Here is a 26,789-nt window from a genome sequence, read left to right on the forward strand (position 1 = left end):
ATACATTTTTTTAGGTGAATTAGAAGTAATAAGGGAAATTTTGGGTAATGGTACTGTTGAAGATGGTCTAGAAGAAGGACTAGATGTCACCAGATCTCACGAGCCTCAGATTCAAGAAATCGATGAGATGCACGTTCCGGATGAAGCTTTCTATCGAAGCCTGAATCAAGCCTACGAAGAGGAACTGGTCAGTTGCGATCCCGTTTGTCAACCTAGTCAATTAGATATGATATGGGAAGAACGCGAGGAGGCTGATGAATCCGAGAAGAAAAAGACACCTATTGGCGATGAAGAAGAGATATATAGCGCGTTGGACTATAAGGATTATCGAGGAAACTCATCCTGCGTCAGTGAGCAGGATATAGCCGAACTCACTCGCATCGATTCTATTGATCATATGGCCATTGAAAAACTCAACGAATTAGATAGGCTCAGTAATAAGTTGCAACAAGATAGCGTCAATATTAAGCAGCTGCAGAGGAAATTATTGGAGTCGCCCATTTCGTTAGCGGGCATCAATGAGGAACCGTCCAGAACAGAAGTAGAAGATGAGAAATGGTCATTTTCGAATGACGTGCGGGACCAAAATGACCTGATGATATTGGCTAAGACTGACCTGTCCAACGCTCCGTTCTCAACAAGACCTAGCTCACGGTTGTCAGTCACGGATCCGGATAAGGAGGTAGCCGAAACACTTGCCGGTGGTATCAGGACTCCTACATCACCACGTAGAAGACAAGTCGAAAGTGTGTGCATTGAACCTTTCTCCACCGTTGATGGGCGTTTAGCTTACAGCGCTGCAGTACAACATGTCGAGTCCGCAGAAGCTGCTGCAGCGGCAGCGGTGATGAGGAATTCAAAAAATCCTTTCTACTGCAGTACCATGGACATGAACGGACTCATTGCCACTACATATGAAACTGTTCCCTGCTCATCGCCAAATATATTTCATATTATGGCGGAAAAAGCAGCATCTCCCACGTTATCAATATGTAGCATCCGAACACGACAAGATGGGTACCTGGAACCGAAAAAGCCTTCGCCTAGTCCACCACCGCCAGCGCCTGCTGAATCTTTCTTAAGTAATGCTCCTAATAATGCTTTTCTTGGCCCTGGTGACACAACAGTAAACCAACAGGACCACCTAGGACCCAAACCCCATTCGCCCAGATCGCCGAAATCTTCTCCTAAAAGGAGCAAGTCACATAGTTCCAATATAGTAGCGGCTAAGTCCGACTCCGGCTTGTCCTCAATGTCTGGATGGTCCAGTTTGGAAAAATCACCGGGATCACCGAAAAACGGAACTACAAAACCTGGATATGGATACTTTGCGTTCAACAACAGAGGTGTATCACCAAGTCCCGGAAATTCCCCGGCAAAATCCAAAGGTTATGCTGAGTCGTCAGTTGATTCCAAGATTTCAAATAACACACACGTACCTTCGAACGAAATATTACCCGGAGGCCATCATCTGTCTGCATTCACGAATGTTAAGTCACCTAGCAACATTCAACTGGAAGGCTATGGAACCTTTGTTCCAGCCCCAGCTCCGGCATCTGATATAAACGTCAGTCCTAACAGAAATCAAGCAGTTGAAGAGGTTCGCACTACAGCTTATAATCCAATTCAGGGATATATGTATCAACATGATCAACCTGCTATCTATTCAGTAGCTGGTAGCAACAATAAAGACTCTTACACAAGCGTCTATACAAGCAACAGTGCTGATTATATTAACCAAACTATACATTATCCAGATCTAGTGGAACCCTATGAAAACAACGAATATTTCGCTGCGCAACAGAGGCAATATTATAACTCCTTATCAGCAGCTTCTGGAAGCGCCATAGACCCAACCACAGGAAGAAAAAAATCGTTATCTAGGTCGCACTCATCCAGTAAACAACAACCAGAAAATTTATCAAATCACGAAGGTTACCGGACAGCAATGTATCGAACCATGTTTCCCACGGGAAATATCACCGATGCTCTCAGTTACTATCCCACGTCCAGCCGTTACGAATCGGCTACGAACAATCTACCTCCAGCCAATTACAACGATCCCAACGCATGGATAAACTGTCCACCCGAAGCTCAGTATCCAGACAACGCCAGTACGTCCAGCTCAATGAAGTCAGTCGAAACGTCCGAAACTGGATACAGCCAAAGCCCCTACATGGACCGTAGATACCAACAACCGATGCAGAACCAACCCATCTACGAGAATCAACAACAAATTGAACAACACCAAAGAAACTGGAATCAACGACAAGATGCTTCGCGTTTGGACCTGGACCTAAGAAACCGAAATGTACCTGAATACGTGGTTCATCCTCAACCATCTGGTAATGCCTACTACGAAGCCAGTGGAGTTATTATGACACAATCTGGATATATAACGATAACGAATCATGAATCGCAAAACCGAGATGAAAGGGGTAAGAAATTGAAACGAGGTAACACTTTGAAATCGGCGATGAATTCCGTTAGCAACTGGTTCCCCGACCTTCATTTAACCAAAAGGCATCGGTCGTATTCTCTACCTGGAGGTAGCAAGAAAGACGACACGGATAAGCCTTCACGTAATGTATCTGGTAAACCTCATGCGGTAAGGAAAAAGAAACGAAATGCTATAGTATCTACTGTGTCAGGCATACTTCAGAAAGCCAAAAGGAAAAGTCACGGTTCCCACCAATCTTTATCTGACCCTGAGCAATCGGAGAATGAGTGGGTGATAAAGCGAGCGAGTTCTGTGGTATCAGAAGATGACAGGAGTGAAGATAGTACCAGTATATCCGAGAATATATTCGAGAGAGAATTATTCCCTAAAATCAGTCCCAAGTCAAAGAGCAGAAAGGGAAGTAAATCAGATGAGGAAAATCAGATTATACAAGTACCTGTTTTTGAATCAGTCAAATTATCTCCAAAAGAAAATCAACAAGATATGGACAGTCAGCAACACGATGAAGACCATTCGGGTAAAAGTACAGGCAGTGGATCGAGCAATATATTCTCCACTGTAGGAGAGGCAAAAAGAAGTAGCGGCTCGTCAGAGAAAAGTGACGAAACCGTCATAACCGAAAACAAAATGGTAGTAGTGGTTGGAGGAGCATCAATGGAATTTGCTGTTTCCAGAGCCTTGGGCCGATATCGACAAAAGCAGTCGAATTCGGTTTCCGAAGACCAAATAGCGGACAATGGAGAGACTGGTATTAAAATTGAGGAAATCGTTGATGAAATTGAAAAACCAGAAACAAAACCCTCACCAGAAAGCGTGCCACACATGGTGGATCAAAAATCCACCGAGAGCACAAGTAGTGCAGAAAACAACAAAATACCAAGCGAAATACCATCCGTGGAAGGTAGTCCAATACTAAGAGCAAGCATGAATCGATTTTTCCCACGACATCAACAGAGTTTGGAAATTCCAAGCCACCGTGGAGATGACGAAGACAGCAGAAGTACACATTCCTGGAGAAGTACTTCTCGTGTGTCATCTCGGCGACAAAGCACTGAAGACAGCATAGATAGCGAGGACGAATGGTATTGTTACGAACTAAGAAAACTAGAAGAAATGGAAAGACAAACCCAGCTAGAAGTTGAAATGGGTTCAACATTACTTGAAGAACCCGAACCGGAAGAAGATGAGCGCTATGAACCGGAAGAAGAAGTAAAGGAGAAGATGTCGTTTGTCCTGAGAGAATTGCGAATGAAAGCTAAAGTTGTCGATGGAGTTTTAGAAGAAAAAGAAAACAATCTGCAAGTAATAAATTCAGCTAAAAGGCGAGAACAAAGGGGATCGTTCCACTTAGACGAAGCAGCAGCGCTTTTTGAAAAAATTAAGGTATACCATCATGAATCTCTAGAGCACGATCAACAACCATATCCTGAACTTCAACTGGAACAAGAACCAATGAGTCCCGAAATCGAGGAAGACAAAGATTATGACCACTTGGAAGAACCAGAAAGGGACGATGACGAGGGTTCTTCAGGTGCTACATCAGGACCAGATAGTCCACATCAAAGCACCGACGAATATGACGAATTAGAAATGCGTATCAATGACGAATTTGCACGATGTCACATTACCCAAGAAGAACATCAAGAACGAATGAACAGAGAGAGTATGCAGCAACGAGGCAGCAAGGATTTCGAATCCGAAGAACACGCTATTCCTAAAATCCAAGTGGCCACCGCCACCCCAAGTAAAGAGGAGCCACCCAAAGAAGCATCCAAAGAAACACCAGGAAGTAAATGGAAACTGCTGAAAACCCTGAAGGAGAAAAAGGCAGAGGAAAAACACATTCAAGGAAAACCTGTACCAGAACCACCGGTCGTCCCCAAAGAGGAGAAAGTGAGTATGCTGGGCATGATGAAAAACTTTTACGAAATACATGTCAAGACTTAGACGAGGAACCACTTTATAAACTAAGAGAGAAAATTATTTTATACTCAATGAAACAGGCTTTGAATTGAACAAATCCCTATAAGTAACGCTTAATTATAACAATAAAGTAAATGTAATCCAAACCTCTGCATTATGTCACAAGGCCAATCATATCATTATATCACTTCATCCATATCGTAACCAAAATTCACAATACGAAATAAAGGTCAATTTACGCTTGAACACACCTTCTTCGCTTGAATATATAGGAAAGGATTAATGCGTAAGAGGTAGTTAGTTAAATATACATTTATGTTTAATTGAGAATGGATTAAGTTCCCTATTTAGTGTTATTTGTAAGGAAATAAGGCACTGCTAATATAAAATCTTTTTGATGAATCGTAAAATATAGAATTCGTAAAACACATATAATATTTATTAATTAGTTATATGTAACAACGTTACTAAATGTTATAATTACCAAATTACATAATGAATAAATTCCGTGAGTATAAAGACCTAAGGTAATATCAAATATTAATCTCTTAATTACTTAATAGACCAAGACACTACAAGATAAAATATAACTTAATCGATGTGAATCTACTGTCAACTTTTATACTTGATCAATAATTTGTGTTACTATTCTTAAGTATCTCTACAAGTATCTCCAGTTTTCACATAATATGTATGTTTCCATTCATGTCAACACTCATCAATATTTATTATATTGAAAATGAATGACTTAACAACTTAATCAATCAGTATAATCTCAAGAAATGTTATCTGTTAATATATAATTGCGGTTTTAATGTTATTTCTTGTGATATGTCTAAATATATATTTTCCATTTTTATAAAATAAAATCTAAATATAAAAAGTTAAATAGAATGATTTAACATCAATGAATAGAATTCTAAGACAATTAATAACATCTGTTATATAAACACTGAGACCTTTACATATTCTTGTTATTATTCATCAATATTCCAATTAATCTACCTAAGGAGGAAGCCTACTGTTCAGAGTTTACTACATAATCACGTCAAATTCAAACCACACAATTAATATCTGATATATTGAAATATTTACGGTTATTCCTGTGTGGTATTTAATGCCACAATCTTAACAATCTCGCAAAGTCAAGGAAGTTCGTGTTAAAGGAGAAGAATATTGATATTTCAATTATTAATTATTAATATTTTTTTTCCTATTTAATTAACGAAATTAACATAACTATAGCAATAATATCAAATTCAAAATATTATTGTTTGAAAGTTATAAGCTTCCACTATTTCCAGGTATTTTTCAAGCCTAGAAATATATTAAGGCCAATATATTATTCCCCAAAAACAACCTAATCAGACGAGGCTTAGCTTGGCATATATAGCGGTTGTTATGGATGACATTCACCAAGAATAATTTAATTCACTTTTCCAAATAACGGAGTAAAATTCAACACATTTACAGTTTTTTAAGAGAAAAATTTAATATTTTTATGACGAAAAAAACTCTTATTTGATTATCTTAAATGAGCAATTAAATAAACAATTCGCTCTATATATGCACAATTAATTACAAACGAAGCCACTTGTTGTCAAACAGCGAGAATGTATAAATACAATGAATATTGTTAATGAAAACAGGCATATTTAATAAGAAAATGATTATTAAACGATGTATGCAGTTGATATAAGGCATGAGCAATTAAAAATAGGAATAAAACCATAAGTGAAATATTCAATATGATGTATGAGTTATATTAAGTTAAAAGGTACTCACTAGAAGAAAAACGACACGACATAAATGTTATTTTTAAGTTAGAATATTAATATAAATATATAACATTTTTATTGAAACAACTCATTTGTGTAACTCTGCAAAGCAGCCAGTCAACTTATTACTTTTATCTTGTTTTATGAGAGCTCAGGGAAGATGTACAGCGTAGAGATGTTAACGTTACATTTAAAGAAAAACTGACGGTTTTTAAAAAACCAGCTTTATTTATTTATTATGCAGTTATTAATTATCGGGCTTTTAATGTTCAAACAACTGTTAGTATCAATAATAAAACTGTTGAACTTGAAAATGTTGAATAAACCAAGATACCAAACCAAGTCACGGCAGAAACAGCTGAAACTTTGCATTGTCAAACAATTTAGAAGAAATACACTTAACTTGGTGCACCATTAGTGTGCCTGAAAATATTTTTATATTTTCTACTGGTTGCTTCTTCTTCTCTGAATTCTTTGGTCTAGACTATCACTGTGTATAAATTAAGTGCTGGCTCAAATCTCCGGAGTGAAAGGGTTTCACTATTTCATGATATTTTGTTTGGTAATTTTCGCTAAGGTCGACCTGTATAATTGAATTCTTCTCAGCATTCTTCTTTTTTTGTTTCCCACGCCTTAACTATAAAAAAACTTTGATCTGAGGTTATCATATCTCCCCACAACATAAAATATTTTCTTCTGGCATCTTACAACACATTAATCATTGAAATAGTATTTGCAGTGCATAATTAACGAATAAATATTAAAGCATATGCACAAATAATCGTAAATATGCATATAAAATAAAACCTTTAAACAAATAATCACAAAATGACACTTACCACTGGAGAGATCACATTCATTATTGCATACGGAATGACATTACTGAAATTGGTTGCGCGGTTAGTTCTCATAGCACTTACTGCTCACTTAACGCCCAAGAATTTTATTCGAGCTCATGACTTCTCATGAAAACATCAACAAACACTGTTTTTAAGATTTTAAAGGATTGAAAAAGGCAGGGGACGAGAGGCAACACGTGGAAAATTTAGATTTCTTTTTTTTTTCTGGAAACGAAATATTATTTAATTATATTTGTTAAATTACAATGAATTATTTATCCTAGTTTTTTAAATCACTGGTTTTGATATTGAAAATTACACAAACAGAACTGTTAACGTGCCGACCAGAGAAGATACGTTTTTTATGTTTAAGGTACTATTGTATAATATATTGACTAAATTAAGTATATTTAAGCAACGAGTTTAAGTGACCATAAAGAAACTAAATATTAACAAATAATAACATTATTTTAAAAAAATTGTTTTTTATCGTGGATCTAGAAAGTACCTCTTAACTTATAAAAACGCGATTAAAAAAGAGTATCGTTCTATTAAAATTAGTCATAATCAAATAATTACTGCCTGGAACAACAAAAACAAAGAAACCAGTTCTATAAATCCATTTTGGAGGAATAAGCTACCTTCTACTTCTATTACATAAAATACTCGGATGCCGGCTAAATAAATTATAAAATACAATTTTCGAGAGGAAATTGTGAGAGAACAACCGAGGAAACAATACTGAATAAATTTTACTGCTGGTGAAAGGATGGATCCGCAAATATACCCGTATCTGTATTTTTCCGACACCAGCGAAAAAGAAACATTTTTAAATTTATTTAATTCCACTTAAAAATTATGGATAGCAGGAACGCAAAAAACTGCTTTATTTTCTTTACGTAAAAAAACTGTTCATGCCATGAACGGTTAAAAGTAAAAATGTTAAAAAGAAATTTGAAACCGAGAAGTTGGGAAACGGAACGAACTTAATAAATTATAAGAGTATCTCGAAAGATGGGAAGCATAAATTATTTAAAAACTAAATTGGAATTGCCTAAATCAAATAATCAATATGGGTTAAAAAGGTTAATTAAAATTCCACCAGCATTCGAAAGATACTTCTAACGATTCTCTCAATTTCCAATTCGACCCCTGAAATATTTTAAGGAAATTAAAATACACAAAAAGAATACTAACCAGAAGCTGTTTTATATAACACCAAATAGCCCATATATTTCAATTAAATAAGTTATTTGATCAATAAATATTCAACCAAATATGTATCACCAACCAAAACTTACCTTTACTTTAACTTGTAAATCAAGAGTGCGTGTGAGAACGTGTAATGGCCCTTAAAGGTTAATGATCCAGAATTTTGAAAAAAGACAAAGGAAGTAATATTAAGTAAATTTATGTCCTTATAGAACTATGTAGTCCAAGACCTCGTAAACACTAAAATTATCAAGTAACAAAAATAAATTTGGGGACTTTAAATCATCATTTTATGTTTTTCAAGAAAATAGATAGTTTTAACAGTTCCAAACCAAAAATACAATAATGAGTATCAGTGACAGTTAATTACGCTAATTGGATAATTATATAGAAATTACATGTAACTTTATAATAATTTAAAACCAATAGCTTGGTTCAATTAAATTTAATATCTAAATATTTGAGTTTTCTTATTTCAATTGATCGAATTCGTTATTTTCGTTATTTAATCGCGAATATTATTTAAGCATTACTTTTATACAAAACCCAAATTAATCCGCCTCAAATGATTGTGTTATTTTTTACGCATAGTTACAGGCATGAGAAGACCAATATTTCGATCAATGAGATATAATGATACATCTGCCAAAATATTTTAAAGGGTATCGCGACAGTTACCATTTCACAAAGCGTCTATTAATTAAGAATATTACAGAGTTAGCAAACCAGCTAAAAAAAAATAATCGATGTTGATTTTGAGCTTTTCAAACTTGTTATTCGTTCTTATGGCTAATAGTATGTAGAAGACAGCTTTCAATAAAATCGCGTAGGTCTGAACTTCACAGGATCTTGAAGTAACAAAATTAACAGAATTTCAACCTCAGCATCTCCTTTTTACCCTAAACTTTGATATGTTTATAATTCAATTCAATTTTTTTTAAGTGTATCTTATTTACTATTAAAAATCATAACTAATTGTTGTATATCCGTTTTGGCTTTATCAAATATATAATATAGAGCAACCACCTAAATATATCATTTTCAATTTCATCAAATAACACAACTCTTGTTATTATGGAACACAATAGCCAACTAATACTCCGAGATCATTGTTGGTCTATTGTTAATTAAATCCATAATCACCAGGAACACAATATATATCCCAGGTACCCAATTAACATCCGACAAATTGAAGACGTACACTAAAATTCCTATTAATATCTCACCACTCTCTATTAACCAGAAACACGGTTTCTTATTATAAAATTACGGAAACATAAATATGTTCAGTTAAACACTACGTTTATTCATATAAATACACTGTTATTGACCCTAATTTTGTTCATTTTTCATTATTTATTGCAAGTTGACCTTCTTTTAAGTCTCTCTCCCGGAATAATCATTGGCTAACCCTGCTTTTAAATAAATACTTCCGGAAGAAAAAAATGTCTGTAATAGTTCTGTAAATACTTATCACTGCTATTATTATAGAGAATATTTCTATTAGAATAATTTTAATCTATATTGCTGCTCCTCTGTATGTTGAATATCCAATTTTCTTTGAAAATCTTAATGATCATTTCTTTTGATTCATCATTATTTTTTCCATTATGTACCGCTACGCCTAATAAATTGAATTATAATTTCTTAGCCTTTTCGTAATTATGAATTTCATAGGCTTACTCTTAGCGCACTACATTAAATAAAAACATCCGCATTTAAGATTGTTCAAAATGATTGTTTCAAAGAACAAGAACGTTTCAAAGTATTTCTCTTGATACATTGTCCAATACTTTTTTACAAAGCATAAAAGTATTTTAATTGTATTTTGTTGTATGTATTGTGTTGATATATTCTTCAAAACAAAATAATTTCTCAATTTTCTTTGTGAAAACATCTTAAGATATTCAAAACAATAAGCATGTAATAAGCAGAAAAAATACGTGTTATATCACAGTAAAAAAGATAAAAAGATTTATATAAAGCAGTGCCTACATATAGCTTTATAAAATCTAAATACCACTTGCAAATTGTTGTAAAATCAGTAGTATAACATAACACAATAATAATATACAAAAAGTATTTTGATAAATTGTTATAATGGATTAGGATACTCCTTCTATATATATTTCTATGTTGAGCCGCCTACAATCTCAGTTGTAGACAACATTTGTTCCTTCCTGATAATGTAATGGACAATCCTGCTTTTATATGGTAGACCTTTTTGAGCAGATTTTTAAATACATATTCTAACGAACCAGTGTGTCAATTATACCGCAATATTTTTCACAGAATATATACGGTTTTATTATAGAAATAAATTGGTGTACCCTTCAACTTATTGAAACATTTTCTGAAATATATAATCAAATATAGCTTATTTTGTTATCTGTTGTTTATATGCCATACCGTTATCAAAATTAATTAACAAAAATCATGATTTTCCTAGAAAGCAATAATTTAATTTTAATTGCTTTAGAACTTTCTCCAATCCTTTATAATTATAACAACGCACAAAAATCATTGGTGATCGATTTAGCTAAGCTTTTAAAATGTTTCCACGTATTTTGAAGGGTATATAATATATTAGCTCAACAGATTTATTTATCAGAAACAAATATATTTCTGTAAAATCAATATAGCGACCTTCTCCCAATATGCTGTAGTTTTTCCGATGCACTTCATAGTAGTGTGATGCATCTTAAGGAAAATTTAAACAAAACACTATAGACATTGATGTTTTAGAGATATTACCGCTTAAAGCTAATGAGATAAGGTAGAAAAAAAATGCTTTGTGTCCGACGATGGAAAAGTTGTGCTAACGACAAATAAAAATGATATTTTTTTATATAAGTTGTATATTTTGTTGAAAATAAAATTGTTGATTTTTTGGTAGCTCCCCCGATAACCCAAACCCCACGGGGGGTTACCCTGTTTTAGTTGTTTGTTTTGTTAATTGTTTTTTTTTGTTTTTAGAATGGATCGATCGGAGGTGATGCCGCCGGTAGGGGTAATGGGTAAGTCCAATTTTGTTTTCCATTAAAAGCCAACAAATTTGTTTTGTTGTTTTTCCCTTTAGTTAAAATTAACAATAATTATTAAGTTTTTTATTAGCAGAAATTATTAGATATATGAGTCATTCTAAGTTAAGAGTTCACTCAATTAAGTAATTCAACTTTTAAGAAAAGCGGCACGACATAAATGTATTTTAATCTAATTATATAACTTTTTTATAACAACAACGTTTTCGTGCATATCTGCAAGGTAGTCAATTTAATAATTTTATCTTCTTTTATAAGAGCTCAGGGTATCATGATAATTTCCTCTTATCCAACTTTTTTGGTGCATATTACCACTCATTTTAGATAGTTTTCACTAAACTCACCTGTATGATAGCATCGTCCTCAATAAGGATTTTTTTGTTTTCAAAACCTATATTGAGTTCATGACTCAATAATTTTTCAAAAATACCTCCCAAATCTAAAATCAAATACAGTAGGTTAACCTTCAGTATGCTTTTAAGACACTTTATTTATTTTACTTTAGCTATTTTGTGTATTTTTTAGTTTTTAGGTCGACAATATCTTGATTTCTACATTGCCACTTTCGATATAACCAGTAAATCATGTTTTCTATTCTTCGCTTTCTCCCACCACAACCATCTAGCTTCTCGCTGTTGACAGCGTTGAAAGTTTCTTTTTGTTTCTTCGTTTGAAACTTTTCAAGATCTTTAATTTTTTATTCTACGTATTAATTGGACTTCATTTTTACGTTTTGGTTCGTTAGTCTTTGCATTACACCTTTTTTAGGCATTTTGCACGTGTCATTTTTTTTCTGTGTATCTTGTTCTGTAAACAAAACAGAACAAATTATACTATAATTAAATCTGTGAGATTAATTTAAAGAGTAAAAATGTACGTCGACTAAATTACGTAACGAGCATTTTTGAATCTCCGCTGGAAACGAAACTGTTTATCCTGGCATCTTACGAGACAAGGAAGATATAACAGAGGAAATACTTTTAGCTGTAAAACGTAAATAATTATGATAGTGTTTACAGTACATAATTGAGAAATATTGGAATATATGCTCTAATAATAGCAAACATACAAATAACAAAACAACTACCTTAAAACGCTTTCTACTAACTGAACACAAAAGAATGTTGTTCAAGATCATGGCTCGTAAACACGACGACGTAAAAAAAAAACGTTATCTTTAAAGGAATATAAGAAATAAGGGAACGAGATGCAAAATAAATGAAACAACTGTAAATGGAAATATTTTTATGAAAACGAAATGTTTTGTAATTTTATCTGTTATTTTAAAGTCAGTTGTTTATCCTAGTTTTTAAAATGAATGACGTTAATAATTTTGTTTGTTTATGTTGTTTAAGGTATTATCGTGACAAAATTAAGTACAGTACTGCTAATATTTTCATTAATATCTAGTTAACTCTCACTTATATCCCATATATTTTAAAACATATCTGGTATAAATAAGTCTCGTATAATCAACAAACAAAAAGACGGCACTAGTTAAGAAAAACTGTTACAGTTTTTCTTACAAAAAAAGAGTTAAATTGTCATATCGCAATATGTCGTCAACAACAGTAGCTTCGAATACTTCAAATAGCGTACTTTATGAGAAACGTTTTACTTCTTTAATTTAACCAAATAGAAGCAGTTCTAAATGTTTAAATATGATTAAATTTTATTCAAATTTGATTGCCTTAAGATATGACTAATCTAAAATAAAATACATCTAGCACAATTCTGTAGAATATGCGTGGATATGTTTAAATGCAAAGCCATGCCCCGCCTACCGTATTCAACAGAGATTGCTCCTTCTCACTACCGTTTGTTCCGATCGATGACAATCTAGCCTGTCATTATTTAACTTAATGTTATCAACTCAAAATTAATTTTATGAAAATTTATTCGTTACTGTCAAATTTTATGGTTCCTTAAGATCTACAAAGTGTTATACACAGTATTCTGCTGTTGGTAAATAATGTAATTATTGGACAGCTGCCAAATATATTCTAAATAATTAATCACTAAAATGAGTTCTTTTCGTAGATTATTTCCGAATTGGTGAAAGAGCACTATAATTTATAATAAATATTTTTGGTTAAACTATTAATACAAATAATAATGTGAAATAGAGTAGATGAATAAAATAATAACTATTCTGTTCATATGGTAATAACATTATTATTCCTTAAGATAATTTTTACAAATGATTTATAGCATATAGACATTGCTTTAAAAAATGTTTACAAATCAATAAGAATATCAAAAGGAAAGCGACAAATGGTCCATGCTAAACAATATTAAAATGAAATATCAAAAACAATTATTTTCATTGAATAAATTTATTAAAAAAAATAATTCAAAAATAATTGATAAAGGATAAAGCTACCTTTAATTACTTCTTATAGTGGAATAATTGAGCAAAATTATCCAAATTAAATATATGATTACAATTTTACTAGTATTTTTAGGCACCTAAGCTTAAAGATCGTTTTAGAATAAGGTTGCTGTATTGCGTATATAAGTTGTATCAGATTTTTAACGAAACAGCGGAACATTATCTATTCATCAACAATAGATCTAAATATTCGACGTTATATTAATATAAAATCTTTGATATTTTCTTTTCAGTTCCATAAAATTATTTCAGACCACTGTATATATCCAAACACAAAATAGGTCAAACATTATTTCTATCTATTAATATCTTTGTACTAATTTCAACTTCTTTATAAAGTTTTTGGTGTATAATTGTTTTAAAGCAAAAAACTTTTAGTATTCTTTTAGGATATTTTCTTGGTATTCTTAATATAATAAAATAATTATTTTACACAAACTTTTAAGCTTAAGCTCCAAGTTAAATTGAAACATTGTATTATAACAATTTCATTTAAAATCTCGGAATCTGGCAATGGGTATACATTTTTTATTTTGAAGATGAGCAGGCAAAAAGACATTAGTAATTGCGTATGAAAACTGACAGCATAAGTTGCCTAGAAAATAAAATGTAATAAAAGGCTTTCAATTCACATAGACTTTCAATTAATATATGCAATTCTTGGTAAGAATAATAGTACTCAAATACTTGATAGCTTTTTGATGTAAATAAACCGTACAATTTGTTTAAAAAATTCCCATTGTAAAAGAGCGAAGACCTACCATTCAATTTCAAAATTAGTTTTAAAGTAACATACATAAACGAGTACATAAACAATGTGCAAGAATAAAAACATTATATCTCTTTTGTTTGCTACAATAACTTAATTCAAAAATGAAAAAAAAATCATACTAATATAAAACATCTGACAAACCAGAAGAACAAATCAGATCTTACAAGTTTATTCCAGTGATATCCAAATAATTTGAAAAACCAAGATACAAGATACAAAGATACAAAAATACCGAATGAGTAGGATGTATGTTGGATTTCTATTCATATGGAAATAATAATCATCGCTCCACAATTGATCAAGAGTAAAAGCGTTTACTGAAAATACGTTTGAAGACTTGTATTTCTTTTGCAATATTCCTGGACATCTCACATCATTTAACCGAATCTGGAATTTGAGACTGATTCACGGAATGAGCAAGTCGCTACAGTAAGGCTGCTATCAACTATAATCTTTTTTAAACAAAATTGAGAGTTTCACACCAAGGGGTAATTTCATTATTTACATATAGGGTTGGAGTTCCACTGATATCTCAACAACAAAACAGATAGTACTCGAGATATTTGCCGACGACACATTTATTATGTCAAAAGTGATACTTAAGAGTTAAATTAGGAACATCACGTTAAACAAAAACAGACCAAATCAAACTCACAATCAAAGAACTGCAATTGTTAGCACAATATACCCAAGATCCTAAAGTAAACAGATTGGTACAGCAATTAATTATAAGACAGACTATTCAGTCTCATGGTAAAAAGAGGTTGCACTAAAACATCAGAACCACTAGTAATCCAACGCTGCCAAAACAAAAGCTCTTCCGTTAATTATCGATAATCGTCCCTACATATCCACAGAAGAACTGCACGAGATCAAGTCGATTTACGAAGTTATCCAATAAATTCTCGTAAAACATGAAACAAGATTACTAATTCACAGCAATGTGGAGATTCAAGCCACACAAAATTAAGATTATATTAAGCAACTCTAATACGTGATGTAATTAAAAAAATCTACCGCCTAAAAATAGGAATAAATAATAATAATTGGTTACTTTATCGACAATATTAAAATTTAATAAAGATTATAAATAAAAACAGTTTTTGTAGACTACAAAAACATCGGATGACAATTAACTTTGCGATTTATTTTTTATCAGGTTTTATCTCCCTAAAACAAACATAAAACCTCAATTACACCTTTCCATATTATTTCGGCCGAACAGCAGTTTTTGCCAATCACTCCTATGTTCATATCTTTAGCGAAAAAAAGCTATATGTCTTCTTCGCGTTTAGTATATGGTTTATCCTATAAAGCAGCCCTTTTTACCCCGTCAACCTTTACCAAATCAACGGCATCCGACCAAAATTTATCAACTTTTTCATTTGGAGGAGACTAAGTTTTTTTTATTATCATATCACTTTAAAGATATTCAATTTCCTATTCGGCGTCGTTCCACAACGACGCCAACCAAAGGAGAAAATATTTCCAGGCCTGACACTCGCCAGTTCGTGGTGGGTGAGAACACGTAATGAAATTCCGCGAGGTTGGCGCTGAAGGATAATTTTGGCGTCGTTTCACGATTCGATTTTATTTGATTTAAAGGGTCGTCCGTCTTGTTTGTTCTGCTCTTGGTTTGCTGGCACTGGATGTCGGTTATCAGCTACCGCTTTAAGTCGTCGTCGACTGTTTGGTTAAAATTGTTGATTGTAATTATTAGTTTAGGACGGTGTACCGTGAGCTGTACATCAAGAAGTCCCAAATGAGGAAGTCCGCGATAACTCTGAAGAAATAAAATAAAATAAAATAAATTTTGTTGTTTGCTTACTAGTCACATTTAGTAAAATTTAAATTAAAATTCATATTTAAAAAGTATTTTAAGTAAATCTGATCATATGGTGTTTATCTCGTCAAGTTTTTAAAAATTGGAAAATAAAATAGTCGTCGGATTGGTTGGTGCAGTGTTCAAGGCCGAATCCTGTTGAGGCATGGTCGTATATTTATGTTTGTGATTACCTAAAAACCAGAATGCCAAATCCTAGGAAGCAACTGATCCCAGTCACGCCAATAACAGGTCAATTGAAAGGTCCCCAGCCTACCGTAGTAAAAGTTTTTTTTGGCAAAATTTTTTTTATTCAACATTATTCCCTTCAAGGGTGATACACCTTTTCGATACGATTTTTGTAGTACGATTTGCCCTTTGATATAAAATAGACCTCAGTTTTGGCGATCACCTCTTCATTCGACGAACATTTCTTCCCAGCGAGCATTCTTTTGATATCTGAGAACAGGAAATAGTCGCTGGGGGCCAGATCTGGAAAATACAGTGGATGAGGAAGCAATTCGAAGCCCAATTCATGTATTTTTGACACTGTGCATTGTCTTGGTGAAGCAGCACTTTCTTTTTCTTCAAATGCGGCCGGTTTTCGATTCGGCGATTTCATCCTTCAAACGGTCCAATAACGCTATGTAATATTCGCTGTGGATGGTCCTTCCTTTTTCAAGGTAGTCAATGAAAATTATTCCATGCGCATCCCAAAATATAGATGCCATAACCTTGCCAGCCAACTGTTGAGTTTTCCCACGCTTTGGAGCGGATTCATCGTGTGGAGTCCACTTGGATGACTGTCCATTGGACTTCGGAGTGAAATGATAGAGGCATATTTCATCCATTGTCACATGCCGATGCAAAAACTCGGGTTTATTACGCTTGATAATCTTCGGTGATAAACGTCGTTGTTTTCGGTCAAAAGTGAGCTCCCGCGGCACCCACTTTCACAGAGCTTTCTCATACCCAAATATTCGTGAATGATATGATGTACACGTTATGATATCTTTAGTGTGTCTGTTATTTCATTAAGTTTCAATTTACGGTCATTCAAAATTATTTTGTGGATTTTTTTTATGTTGTCGTCGGTAACAACCTCTTTTGGGCGTCCACTGCGTTCGCCTTCGGTGGTCATTTCACCACGTCTAAACTTAGCATACCAATTCTTGATGATTGATTTTTCTGGGGCAGTGTCCGGAAACTCGGCATCAAGTTAAGTTTTTGCTTCAATTGTATTCAAAAAATTGCTTCACAAAGCAATATTTTATCAAGATGCGAAATTCCTTTTTATCCATTTTTTTCGCAATAACAAAAGTTACTTCACTCAAAATGCTATAATTCATAAACTAATGATGCGAAAGCTGTCTAATTTATACACGCATATTTTGAAGGTTAGGGCTACTAAAACAACATATGCATTTAATTCTAGTAGCGCCATCTATGTGTCAGGCCGGTGACTTTTCAATTCGTCTATTAAGTCCGAATGGATAATACGGAATATTTTCTGGGATGATTTCTATTTATTAAACTTGTTAAAACAACCTATTTTACTTAGATCAACATTATGTTAAGATATACTTCAAAAATCAGTAAATGTATCTCATGTACATATTTCCTCGGAAATGATGCTTACTTGCCTCAAATTTTTAGTAAAAGAGGATGAATAATTATGGTGGGAAAAGGTAATTTCAATTTTTTTCCAAGGATCCGTGTCTTACAACTATACGTGAACAACCAAGTTGTCATGTCAGAACATATTAGTTTCAATGCATGGTAGTTTTCTATAATAATTTGTTTTGATCAATATTTTACGTTTTGCCTTCGATATCATATTACCTGTTATTAAACTTTTGAAGATATTTAAAACAACTTATTTCGCTTAGATCAACATTAATATCTACTTCAAAAAGCGATCAATGTATCTCATGTACAGATTTCCTCGCGAATGATGCTTAATTTTCTCAAATTTTTAGTAGAAGAGGATGAATAATTACTGCGGGAAAAAGTAAAAGTAAGTTTTTCAAAGGGAACTTATTCTAATCAGTGACATAACCTTATTTTAATCGATGACGCTTTATACGAAAATATGACAGTTCTAGACGAATAATATAATGAATTAATTTTAACAAGACTCTTTTGAGCTGTACACTATTAAAAATAATTTTTGAGACCGGAACAAATAGTAGTCAGACGGTGCAAGATCCTGGATATATGCTAGGAATCAGATGTAACAATCAATAGACAACACGTTTCAACAATTGGTTCTGAAACCATGTTAAGAGATGGAATATGTTGGTCTATAAAATTTAAAGAATTTCATCAACTTTTCCACGTTTGACAAACCAATGCAAGGTTCATCTTTAACATCGATATTTCCGGAATGAAAGCGAGTAAACCTGATACTGGCGTTCACTTAACTACCTATCATCATAAACACCGCATAATTAGCTTGTGGTGGTGGGCTTGCATTGCAAATTTCTCTTTTTGAAAGTAAAAGAATTAAATATAACGGAAATGGTCTTTTAATATCTCCAATTTCAAAACGCAATTTTTAACTCTGAAAACGAATGTTAGCGACTGTTAACCTTTATATCTAAAATGTCCCATGGATAGCTATCTTTCAAACTCGCTATGTTAAGTCGGTTATATTATAAGTAGTACTAGAGGTGTACGACTTTAAAAGCATCAATTACTAAATCTGATGCTACTTTTCCTCTATCTTATATAGGGAACTACTACAAAGTACTTGAGCTTGAAGGCTGTGTTGTTGATGTCTGATCTTACTATACTTCAGATCAGGCAATTTTAGCTTAACTTAATGTCGTTCAGCTTTCTCAAGCAGCTGCGATTTATTTAATAATATTAAGGATATAACTAATATTAAAGGCATAAAAATATATATATATATATATATATATATATATATATATATATATATATATATATATATATATATATAATTCAGTAAATATATTATTTGATTATTATTCAATGTCAACACTTACTACGTTATATATTTTATAGAGTAATAACATTTTTTCTCTTTTTATTGTGCAGTGGCCCTGGAGACAACACGTTCTACAGCAACATCGACATCAAGCCGGATATCCGACCAATCAGACGGGGAAAGCCCAACCTCCTGGTTTCCGACTTAGTGAGTACCGCTCTTTTGAGAATTTTCGTTTAAAGCCAAAAAACCGTTTCTCTTACCAACGTCGTTGTCGATATCCCTTAAATTACCCACAAGAGATACGACGACAAATCGGATCCAGCCCATGCCTGGATTGCGACGGTTTTTTAATTAGAATCCGAAGAAGTCGATTTGCCGACTCTGCTCGAAGTACTGAAAATAGACTGGAATTTAAGCTCATTGCATTCCCGTTTCGGAACGTTTATTCGTCCATTTCCGTTTGTTACAACGTTTAGCAGGGTGGCTAAATCCCTCTTTCAATTAGGGGATCGTCTTTGATCTCGAAAAAGATACAAGCGATTTTAAATCTCTTATAAATTGTTTTGTGTTTTTATATTACGCTAAATTGACTTTAATATATAATTTTTCTTTACTGAACCAATATATTTTAATAGTTCTTCCAATAAATATGATGTATTCGTAAACCCTATATCTATAGTCCATTCAATAAATCAGCTAACTCACGCCATCTAAATTTATGACGTCAAAATATTGCAATGTTTCCGCAACTTTAAGTTTTAGTTTATTTTGGTTTTAACATATAACAAAATCTAAAATAACAATAAACAAATCTAAGTAAAATAATAACAAAAACACTGTTATTAAATAAAATTTATTTTAACTTTATAGAACATCTAATGAATATATTATCGATGTACTTAAACTACAGTAAATTATACAATATAGGATTGGGTTTTATTACATTCACAATGAACTCTTGTCCACACTACCTATAAGGTAGAGTTCTAAGCGCGTTTTTTTATACAGTAGTATCCCCTGGAAGCCTAAGTCTCCTGTTTAATAGTTGTATATTCAAGTAATAAATTTTACTTCCATTAGAGAGCAACACAACCTTTTTACGTTTAGTTCTTATTTCCTTCTTTGCAGTATTGTATCTCCCCTTAATTTCTTCTCTTACTACCTGTGTACATATTTCTTGATAAAATTATTCTGATTCAATCAGTACATTCGCCCTAAAGAATTTGCCATACCTGCAAAACAATTAATATTCCTTCTCTCCTCACACATTCTAACCAAATGCTTATGTATATTTTGAACAATTACACACATATCTATGTACATAAATCATTCAAACGTCCATGTTATATTCACAACTTTAGTTGTTTACACTATCATCACCCTGTCTCAATAATTGTCACTCAATCAATGTTACTTTCTGAGTCACTATTCAAGTCAATAACTAAGCTGTTAATTTCCAATCTAATACTTGTTAATAATCCTTTGCAAATCATATTAATTCCTTTAATATATCAATTCGATTGAATGTAACATGGAAGAAAATGTAATACTTTGTGACCATATTCTTCAGCCAACTGATTTTTCATGTATTTTCGGCAAATATATTTCTAAAAAAGTACCATAAAATGCACAATATATACATATTATATAAAACGCAATTAAACATTTCATTTATATTTACTAAGTGAAAATTTCAAATAGTTTATTCTTTAGCATGGTCTCGTCAAATCTGTATTATATATTGCAAGCCAATCCTTAATTACGCCTTTGTCGATACACTTGTTTGTTACATAACAATAACTGATGGTTCCTTTAAGTTAAAGCATTTGCAGCAAAACTAACTCTCTGACAAAACCTAATCAAATGATATTCTAATGTTTGTCTTTTTCAATCACCTTTTGTTACCTTTCGGCTATTTTCATATTGTGTTTCATTTTGAAATATTGATGTCTCATTTAAATACACTAATTGAAATAACAAGTCTACCTTCCTTTATTTTAGTAAATGCTTTATAACTGTATTCTTTAAAAGCAATGTCTGAAATTCTGTTAGCCTTCTTTGTAAGGCTAATTCTTACCTCATTTATATCCTATGTTTCCCAACTGCGTAAGAAGATGAGTTTATAGATTCCTCGAAGAGCTACATATTTCCAAGTATTCTATGGATACCTTCTACACTAACAGTTTTCTCCGATTACTAGTACCACTAGTTTAGCTACTGTATAGTACTACTTACTGTTTTAATACATTTCACAAATTTCGGTTCGTATGAGGACGGTTTCTTTTCAGTCAATCCAAGATTATATTGTTTTTAATTTTTCAGTTGTAGAGCAGCAGCAACTTGATATTTAACAGTATCAATACTTACCTCACTAGTTAGTCAGTCTGACTATTTAAAGTTAAATATTTATCAAAACAAGCGCCAAATGCTGTCTCTTTTCTAGCCAAATTATGTCTCTTTTTAACAAGAGTAATGCTGATTAGTAAAATGAGAACGAAAGATCCGCTCCGAGTTTAAAACGAATTTTACATTTTTACAAACTGACTTTGAATATATTCGACGGCATTGATGATGTGTATTGGCTTCTTTATTGGAAGGACTACACATTTTGTGTTGCATGTTTATTTTAAAAATATATGTTGTAGTCGGAAAATAACTACCATTCACAAATCATATAGATCTGTCAATAGCGATGCTATCTAACATAAGGTTAGAGAATTATTCAATGAAATTCTTTAAAATATTCTCATATACTCAACCTGTTTTCAGTACACAAAAAGCATTGTGTTGCAACCTTTTTAAAAATATAAATAACTCACTATTAATATCAAACCAATAAATATACTATAGTATATTTTAACCGCCACCCTGTATAAAACGTCTATCCCAAAATCAAAAGGGATATCTCCATTTAAAATCAAACCAATTAATAGAACCTATAACGAGATCAAAAAGTTTCCACCAATCGAAAACGGAATTGCGAATACCAATGTCGAAACTTTCACCAGACGGACAATTCCCTTAATTGTATAACTCTTTCTCAAGTTTTGCTCCAACAACAAACAGCAGAACAAGTTTGATAGCTAGACAACGATGTATTCTTTTTGTCTGGATAAAAATCAAAGATAAAAATGGCATTCCTGGAATTCTCGGTCATTGTCGTAGAATCAAATTCAATCGTTTTCCGACGAGAAAGTGTAAGACGCCTTGCAATGAGTTTAATATGACAGTGACAAAAGCAGAAATATAAAAAAACGTATACGAAAATCTAAGCGAAATATTTCGTTCGTTTTTATTTTTTTCCTTTTCGTTTGACTGTACCATTGTTAAATAAGAAATAATGACGTTGTATAGGACCTTCTATACCTCTATTCCTACTGTTGTGTTATAAAACAGGGGATATTTTTCAATAAACGCAAAAGAACGTATAATTTAATTAAAATGGAAATTATCTATAAAATAGAATAAAATTGAAAAAGTACAAGGTTATGTTGACAATGGCCTTATTGTAGCTGTTGTTTTTTCACCGTTGTGTTTGGAGTCTAGAAAAATACGTTGTTTCACATTAAATTCCAATAAAGCGGCGAATAATAACCAATAAACAAAACGTAACACTAATTACGAGTGTATAATAAAGAATATTATAATGAGAAATATATTTACAACGGATATATCATTATTATAATTTGGTTTTATAATGTAAAATTATGTTTAATAGTTAAATATTTTCTATTTAATACAATAATGTATTTATCAAATTTTAAAGATGGAGTATTTGGTCTTTATTGCCAAGAAAATATATAATCATAAGTGTTTAATTCCTAACAGGCTTTCAATTAACATAACAATTTTGATCTATTATTAATTATTAATGTATCTAAATCATAAAACGTTAAACTATATCAATAAAAAATCTCAATTTTCGGCAATATCCGAAGTAATCTTCTGAAAATACAACGAATTATCCTAATTTATTGAGGAACTGAACCCTGGATGTCAAAACCCAACTGAACAATAAGGTTCTTGATTGATACTGTGTGTGAAATAACGTTTTCATTATACTCCAAATGCAACCAGAAGAGTTACATTTAACCGTCCGTATAGCCAAAATATATTATAGGTAACTGAGCAATATATGCCGCTTGGGCAAACTTATGTCATCTCGTTATAACCGCGCTAATAAACCCGTGCTTGATGAGTCCATTCTACCAATAACCTTGTATTATTAATCATGCGCGTCGACCATCGTCCAAGTTCAATTTAATAAATTCGACCGAAATAAATCAGCAACGTATGGCACGTAGCGATCGACTATACGAAAACGCTAATTAACCGGGTCCATTTGATTAAATTTGACGGATAACATTCGCGAAAACTTCGGCGGACATTTGTCGATTTTTAAATAGAATTGGTCTCGATTCGGAATCTACGAATCGAACCGCATCCATCTGAATGGTCGTCGACACGACATGATATATCATACTGTGGCTTATGGTAAACAAACACGTTCGACCGTGAGTGTTGCGCGGATCGATCGATTGAATTATCGGTCGTCCGCCATGCCGGTTTGTTTGCCATAGAAAAAAAAACGTCCGGATTGCGCTTATAGATGAAGAAAAACCAACTTGTTTGTCTTGATGGAAACGTATGAGGAAAATATTTATTGAAGCTTAATTTCGTGAAGACCTTGATACCTAAACCAAAAATAATTTAGTAAATGCATCATTACATATTTTTAATTCGTAATATAATTAATCAAAATGGTACATTTTTGATAAATTTTATCGAAAATTTGGACTCTATTGTTTGACATGCTGTATAATATATGGCATCGTCTTGTTAAAATAACATATCATTCACATCAACATCGTCGATCTTAAGTAACAGTAACCTTAGGTCAGCCTCATTCTCTAAGAACTAAGGCCTGACAAGTCCCCGACAGTAACACGTGGGTTGTCTGAAGCCCAGAAGCCCAAACATGACAATTGTACTCAACTACTATATATTTTGTTATATTGTAGAGTCTCCATTTAACCAACAAGGGTTAATCTGAACTCGATATGTTTCTGGACTTCGGTGTACTCTCTTCGGCATCAAGTCTACCGGCTGACAACTGGTCAACTTAGAGACCATCCCAAAAGACATCCGGACTTACCAAGCTTGATTACTGACGTAACTGGGATGGTTTTCATTTCTTATTTTACTCTCTTACCTAAGGATAATCACAGACATAAAAACATGCCCAAACGGTAATCGAACCTGTGATTACCTTAGCAATATCGTAGTAATGAATACTGGTGCTACCAAGCCGGCTTTACTGTGCTATGTATGTGTGTGTATTTATCAGACTAGAAATAAACCCAGATCTTTAGTGAGTATAGGCTGTAACGACATTCTTGAAATTCTTGTGGGTAACGCCAAAGACCCAACACAGACACTAATTTGTTCAGTATTTCTATTTTACTGATATTCTCTGATTCTAAACAATAAGGCACTTAAGAAGCATTAAGGCACTTTCTGTCTCTATGACACGTGAAAAGGACACATAGCTTCTGTCAGTAGTACAAAACGCCTTAGGTGCCTCGGGCTGAATGAATCCTTCGATATTAACTTTTTACCAGATTGCTATTCCATTATTTTAATCACTGTTAGTTCAATATTCGAAAATTTTCTAATTAGTCCCACTAAATACTTTCTTTAATTAGTCTTTCACTGAATATTTTCATTTGAAATCAACAATACCTCCTCCAGTGTTATTTCACATTTAGGCCGCCGGCTTGTTAGGCGTAGCGATAAAGGCGACAGGATGGTCTACCTGGTGTTTAAATAGTCACGGATTCAAATGCTGAGGCATGGTCGTAAATTTGTGTTTGTGATTATTTAAATATTGTGCAGTAACCCGGCTGGATAAGACCGGATGTCTTCTGAAATGACCTCCAACTTGGTCACTCGCCAGTCGGTAGAATTAATGCCGAGGGTCGTGGTTCGGAGCCCAGTTTAAATCCGGTCCTGTCCAGATAAAACCTAGTTGATAAAAAGAAGACCCTAAAATAAAAAAATATATTTCGACTATGTACGAAATCAACAAACTGTAGCCGTCAAGCTTTCATAATTTTAAAAATACTATGCAATAAAAAATGCTTTGGTTTCTGATCTACTGCTCTGTTTTTAGTAACCTTAAATATTCAATAGCTTTTTTTTATTGTTATGACTTTACCACATAAATGGTAATTCAGCTCCAAACTTGCATAAAATTGGAAATACTTTGTAACACATTAGTTTTTCAACAGTTTAAATCATTCGAATTCCTGGAACATCGTCAACACTTTCCTATTGTTAATAAAATGCAATTTCTAAACAATTTAACTATTAAATGATGAATAATAAGTTATAGAGATACTAATACAACATTTTGTAATAAAAAACAGACTTGAAATCAAAAATCAAAGGAGTTATTTCTTTTTCCAATTATGTTTCATCCCCTTCAAAGTAATCTCCATTGGATACACCACATATAATCTTTTTTGCAATCTTCGAAACAATTATGAATTTCAGTTTCTGAAATGGTTTCTAATCTCCGGTATTAATCTGCTCAATCAACTCAAAACGATATATTTGAGACGATTTTATAGATTTAGTTCAGGTCAACCAGAAATCCGATGAAACTAAATCCGAGCGATAGGGCGGTTGCCTCATGATATGAGTTCAATTATTTGAATTCAATAGTGTATGCAAATACGTATTATATTTATTATGGATATGAAAAAACTTATTATTTATGGAGTTGCTGGTCTATAATTCCGGGCTCTTGAAGTTAGCTTCACACAAACAACGATAGTACTCAAATAAGATTCCTTATATATAGCCTGATTCGGCAAAAGGAATTCATTACACACTATAGCACGTTCAAGAGTGAACAATTTTCTTTGTCACGCTAATATCAGTTAAATTTTAAATTTTAGAATGTGATGAAAGTAAAATATTTGTAAAAAAATTCTCAACCATTATTATCTTGCAATAGTATTTATATTATCTAATATATCTTATATCCTTGTTCCTTTGGTACTACTAATAAATTGGTAATAATCTACCCAGACGTTTTTCATTGTTATAATATGATCCAAGATACTTTGAACATATTTTTTTTATGAATATACTAATGCAAAATGTTTAAGAATTCATTAAGACAGTACCTAATAATATGACATATTTTGTTAATGTCCGTTCGAATACATATTCCCCGAGGGTTCAGTCGAGGGAAAAATGCAAAAAAACTTCTTTTATTACTACGACATTTTAACGAAATAAAAACCCTGTGTCTGGAAAATGTAACTTTCTGGAGTCATGGAGACATGAAAACAAAAATGTTCGTCGTGAATAATGAAATAATGAGAAATATGCTAAAAGGAAAATATATTTACATCGAGAATTTTTATATTATTGATAATTTTGTCTCATTGAAATTAATGTATTAGGTATGCCAAAAAAAAATAGCAATATTCTAATTCAAGTCTTAATTATGTTTGTTCATTTAATTAAAATTTTAATAATGTTTCAAAATATTTTGATGCAGGGTCGGATTAATTCAAATTT

The 26,789-nt window shown here is 32.6% G+C and overlaps 1 protein-coding gene across 4 annotated transcripts in view; it reads left to right on the top strand.

Moving 5' to 3' along the window:
- Positions 1-26,789, top strand: part of unc-13 (protein unc13 homolog) — a 271,585-nt gene that overhangs the window by 135,459 nt on the left and 109,337 nt on the right. For all 4 annotated transcript variants that reach the window (XM_076403193.1, XM_076403196.1, XM_076403194.1 and 1 more), the window contains exons 4-6: positions 15-4,354; positions 11,190-11,230; positions 19,304-19,400. In XM_076403193.1, coding sequence (XP_076259308.1) covers positions 15-4,354; positions 11,190-11,230; positions 19,304-19,400 — 4,478 coding nt within the window. The remainder of the gene's footprint in view (positions 1-14; positions 4,355-11,189; positions 11,231-19,303; positions 19,401-26,789) is intronic.

Source organism: Rhynchophorus ferrugineus, unplaced genomic scaffold, assembly GCF_030347505.1.
Source record: "Rhynchophorus ferrugineus isolate W39M unplaced genomic scaffold, kcgeb_rfMv2 rfM4, whole genome shotgun sequence".
NCBI lineage: Eukaryota > Metazoa > Arthropoda > Insecta > Coleoptera > Curculionidae > Rhynchophorus > Rhynchophorus ferrugineus.